Consider the following 5,610-nt stretch of genomic DNA (forward strand, 5'->3'; position numbering starts at 1 on the left):
AATTTTAACAAAATTTTCTATAGAAATAAAATTTTAACAAAATGTTCTATAGAAATAAAATTGTGACAAAAATTTCTATAGAAATAAAATTTAGATAAATTTTTTTATAGAAATAAAATTGTCCATTCTTTTTGTTTTGTTATCGTTGGTTTTGTTCTTTAAGCATTGTTTTTGTTTTTTATTGCAGCTTAAAACCATACATTGACTAAACTACAAGTGTAGCTTAACTAACAGAGGAAACGAATGTTTGTCAAATTTATTTGGGCAAAGCTCTATTGACTGCAAGATGGTTCGATGGACGCACGTTTCGGAATTACCACATTCCTCATCAGCATCCTCTACTTGCAGCAAAACTATCAACCAATTATCAGAATAAATTCAGGCAGTTCATTAAACCCAACAATGAACCACACTTGATCCCTCCGAAAAAAGGTTTTGTATGATAGCCGGTTTATGCCGAAATAAATTCAAAACAATAAAATAAAATTTTGACAAAATTTTTTAAAGAAATAAAAGTTTGAAAAAATGTCCTGTAGAAACAAAATTTTGTAAAAATTTTCTATATAAATTAAATTTTGACAAAATTTTCTATAGAAATAAAATGTTGCCAAGATTTTCTAAAGAAATAAAATTTTTACAACATTTTCTATAGAAATAAAATTTTGGCAAAATTTTCTATAGAAATAAAATTTTGGCAAAATTTTCTATAGAAATAAATTTTGACAAAATTTTCTATAGAAATAAATTTTGACCAAATTTTCTAAAGAAATAAAATTTTTACAACATTTTCTAAAGAAATTTTCTATAGAAATACATTTTGACAAAATTTTCTATAGAAATAAAATTTTGCCAAATTTTTTATAGAAATGAAACTTTGATAAAATTTTCTATAGAAATAAATTTTGACAAAATTTTCTATAGAAATAAAATTTTGACAGAATTTTTTCTAGACATAAAGGTTTGACAAAATGTTCTATAGAAATAAAATTTTGACAAAATTTGCTATAGAAATAAAATTTTGACAAAATTTTCTATAGAAATAGAATTTTTAGAAAATTTTTGTATAGAAATAAAATTTTGACAAAATTTTCTATAGAAATGAAACTTTGATAAAATTTTCTATAGAAATAAATTTTGACAAAATTTTCTATAGAAATAAAATTTTGACAAAATTTTCTATAGAAATAGAATTTTTAGAAAATTTTTGTATAGAAATAAAATTTTGACAAAATTTTCTATAGAAATAAAATTTTGAAAAAATTTTCTTAAGAAATAAAAATTTGACAAAATTTTCTATGGAAATAAAATTTTAAGAAAATTTTCTATTGAAATAAAATTGCGACAAAATTTCCTGTAGAAGTAAAATTTTTACAAAATAAAAAAAATTCTGAAGAAATAAAATTTTGACAAAATTTTCTAAAGAAATAAAATTTTGACAAAATTTTTTTTAGAAATAAAATTTTGACAAATAATAATAATGAAAATAAAATTTTGAAAAAAATTTTGTATAGAAATAAAATTTTGACAAACTTTCTTAGGCAAATAAAAATTTGAAAAAATTTTCTATAGAAATTAAATTTATATAAGATTTTCTATAAAAATAAAATGTTGACAAAAATAACATAACATTTTGAGAAATTTTTCTATAAAAAAGTGTGACAATATTTTCTATAGAAATTTTTTTCTACAGAAATAAAATTTTGACAAACCTTTTTGCAGAAATAAATTTTTGCAAAATAATATTTTTGTGTTTGGTGGTTTTTGGTAACATTTTCTCCAAAGTTTGGTGGATTATTTTTGTCTCAAGGGGCAACCATAGTGGCGCATTATTTATTTTAAGTTGAAATTGAAGATGTATGGAAAAATGAATGGACTTTGTCTCTTTTTATACCCTCCTACTTTTGATAGGGGTACTTAATTTCACAATTTCATGTGTTTGTCTTTTTAATGTATCAGTTGTTTGACATACAAAAGCAATTTAATAAAACAAAAAACTTATTTTAATATCATCAACTTCTAAAAACTCAGGGTTAGCTTAATCCATAAAATATATGCAATGGTTTTAATTGTTATCGCAGTCTATAAGATAGCTGTCTACAATTGCATTTAGTTCACTTCCATTTGAAGTTGTGGACAGTGATAAACATGGCTAACATTAAACCATTGCCTGATGACCTGCAAGAGATTGCCATTCGTGAATTGGGCGAAGTACCCACAAGGATACCTGAAGATTTGGATAATCTTAAGAAATGGATTGAGCAACAACCTCACTTAAAAGCTTGTACTGATGATCAATTTCTCATACAATTCTTAAGATATTCCAAATATAGTTTGGAAAAGGCAAAGAGGAAAATTGATCTCTTCTATACACTGAAGACAAAATATCCAGATCTTTTTGTAACCTATGATGTGGATGACTCGTTATTTCGAAAAAAGCACAACACCAAGTAAGATTACAATAATTTTGTTTTTTGAGAAGTGAAATTTTTGTTAATTTTTCCTTCAAGGTCTTGTGTACTTTTACCAACTCCACTTAATGACAATGGTCCTCGCATTATTTATTTACACGCAAATTACGGTCCTGATGACTTTACAGCTTCTGTCATCTCTAGGTACATGTTCACCCTTCTGGAAACTGCCTTATTGAATGATCCTTATGCTTGTATACATGGTTTTATATTTTTTGTGGATAATAGCAAGGCTTTGGTTACTCATTTCACAAATATGGTCACACCCAGTCTTATCAGTAAGATTTATACATTCCTGGCAAAGGCCTTTCCCATACAAATAAAGCGTGTATATTTCTATAATATATCACCCATGGTAGAGAAACTTGCAAGGGTTATGTTACCTTATGTTCCAGAAAAAAGTAGATCATGGGTAAAAATTAAAAGAATATTTTAAATTTTCAGAAAAGAATTATAACTTCCATCCTGCTTTCCTAGATTGTACTTGTGGGCAGTAATATTGAGGATCTAAACAATTATATACCCCAAAAATATCTCCCTCAAGATTGTGGTGGTGAAAATGGTTCTGTGGAAAATCTCTGTCATGATTATAATAAAATTTTGGATTATTATCGTGAATATTTCAGACGCAGTTCTCAGTATGGCACTGATGAGCATTTACGTTGCACTGAAATTTGTGAAAATATTGAGGAGTTTGGTGCTGATGGTTCATTTAGAAAAATCAATATAGATTAAGTGGGAACATTTTAGAAGAAAGGCACACTTTCACAAAAGAAAAACACAAATGTGAAATAAATGACCTTATATTAACTATAGAATTGTGAAAAGGTTTTTTTTTTCATATTACATTAAACTAATATAACAATAATTTTATATTCATTTAATTTAAATTAACCACCTTGTTTATAGAAATCATATTTTGATAAAATTTTCTTAAGAAATAAAATTTTGACAAAATTTTCTATAGAAATAAAATTTTGACAAAATTTTCTATAGAAATAAAATTTTGATAAAATTTTTTATAGAAATAAAATTTTGACAAAATTTTTTATAGAAATAAAATTTTGACAAAATTTTCTATGGAAAAAAATTTCGCCAAAATCAGAAAAATTTTCTATAGAAACAAAGTTTTGTTAAAATTTTCTATAGAAATAAAATGTTGACAAAATTTTCTATAGAAATTAAATTTTGACAAAATTTTCTATAGAAATAAAATGTTAACAAAATGTTCTATAGAAATAAAATTGTGACATATAAAATTTAGACAAAAAATTTTATACAAATAAAATTTAGACAAAATTTTCTAAAGAAATAAAATTTTGACAAAATATCTAATTATACAATTATTTTTCGAGCTTTATGGACAGATATAGATTAAGGAACATGGCTAATAGAGCCATTGAAAAGAAAACGCCAGATACAAATCTATACACGCCTGGACTGTACATGTTTCGGTTCGGGCGAATGAACCTTTCCACAGCCTTTAGTATAGATCTGGCTGGGAGAGATAACTCAATTTTGGGCCCTTTATGCTAACTCCTTATGGAGAAAACATTTGGGAAATTTCCTCTTACAAATGTTTTCTCCATAAGGAGTTAGCATAAAGGGCCCAAAATTGAGTTATCTCTCCCAGCCAGATCTATACTAAAGGCTGTGGAAAGGTTCATTCGCCCGAACCGAAACATGTACAGTCCATGCGTGTATAGATTTGTATCTGGCGTTTTCTTTTCAATGGCTCTATTAGCCATGTTCCTTAATCTATATCTGTCCATAAAGCTCGAAAAATAATTGTATAATTAGATATTTTGTCAGATCTATACTAAAGGCTGTGGAAAGGTTCATTCGCCCGAACCGAAACATGTACAGTCCAGGCGTGTATAGATTTGTATCTAGCGTTTTCTTTTCAATGGCTCTATTAACCATGTTCCTTAATCTATCTGTCCATAAAGCTCGAAAAATAATTGTATAATTAGATATAATGCATTTGGACGTCAATTGCCTGTTTCGGTATCAGGCTAACATGAAATTTTGACAAAATTTTCTAAAGAAATAAAATTTCGACAAAATTTCCTGTAGAAATAAAATTTTGACAAAATTTTCTATAGAAATAAAATGTTAACAAAATGTTCTATAGAAATAAAATTGTAACAAAAATTTCTATATAAATAAAATTTAGACAAAAATTTTTATAGAAATAAAATTTGGACAAAATTTTCTAAAGAAATATAATTTTGACAAAATTTCTGTAGAAATAAAATTTTGTAAAAATTTTCTAAAGAAATAAAATTTTGACAAAATTTTTTATAGAAATAAAATTTTGACAAGATTTTCTTTAGAAATAAAATCTTGACAAAATTTTCTATAGAAAAAAAAATTGACAAAATTTCCTGTAGAAATAAACTTTTGACAAAGTTTTCTTAAAATTTTCTATAGAAATAAAATTTTGACAAAATTTCCTGTAGAAATAAAATTTTGTAAAAATTTTCTATAGAAATTAAATTTTGACAAAATTTTCTATAGGAATAAAATGTTAACAAAATGTTCTATAGAAATAAAATTGTGACAAAAATTTCTATATAAATAAAATTTAGACAAAAATTTTTATAGAAATAAAATTTAGACAAAATTTTCTAAAGAAATAAAATTTTTACAAAATTTCCTATAGAAATAAAATTTTGACAACATTTTCTATAGAAATAGAATTTAGACAAATTTTTTTATAGAAATAAAATTTTGACAACATTTTCTATAGAAATAAATTTTAGACAAATTTTTTTATAGAAATAAAATTTTGACAAAATTTTCTAAAGAAATAAAATTTTGACAAAATTTCCTGAAGAAATAAAATTTTGTAAAAATTTTCTATAGAAATTAAATTTTGACAAAATTTTCTATAGAAATAAAATGTTAAGAAAATGTTCTATAGAAATAAAATTGTGACAAAAATTTCAATGAAAATAAAATTTTGACAAAAATTTTTATAGAAATAAAATTTGGACAAAATTGTCTAAAGAAATATAATTTTGACAAAATTTCCTGTAGAAATAAATTTTTGACAACATTTCTATAGAAACAAAATTTTCGCAAAATTTTCTATAGAACAAAAATTTTGACAAAATTTTCTTTAGAAATAAAATGTTGA

The 5,610-nt window shown here is 24.2% G+C and overlaps 1 protein-coding gene across 1 annotated transcript; it reads left to right on the plus strand.

Annotated features, from left to right (window-relative positions):
- The first annotated feature begins 2,145 nt into the window (after positions 1-2,145).
- LOC142239571 (clavesin-2-like) lies at positions 2,146-3,203 on the plus strand. Its single transcript, XM_075311363.1, has 3 exons — positions 2,146-2,447; positions 2,508-2,880; positions 2,946-3,203. Exons 1-3 carry the CDS (start codon positions 2,146-2,148, stop codon positions 3,201-3,203), a joined length of 933 nt encoding a protein of 310 aa, XP_075167478.1.
- Positions 3,204-5,610: the final 2,407 nt, after the last annotated feature.

This window comes from Haematobia irritans, chromosome 5 (genome assembly GCF_050003625.1).
Source record: "Haematobia irritans isolate KBUSLIRL chromosome 5, ASM5000362v1, whole genome shotgun sequence".
NCBI classification, from domain to species: domain Eukaryota; kingdom Metazoa; phylum Arthropoda; class Insecta; order Diptera; family Muscidae; genus Haematobia; species Haematobia irritans.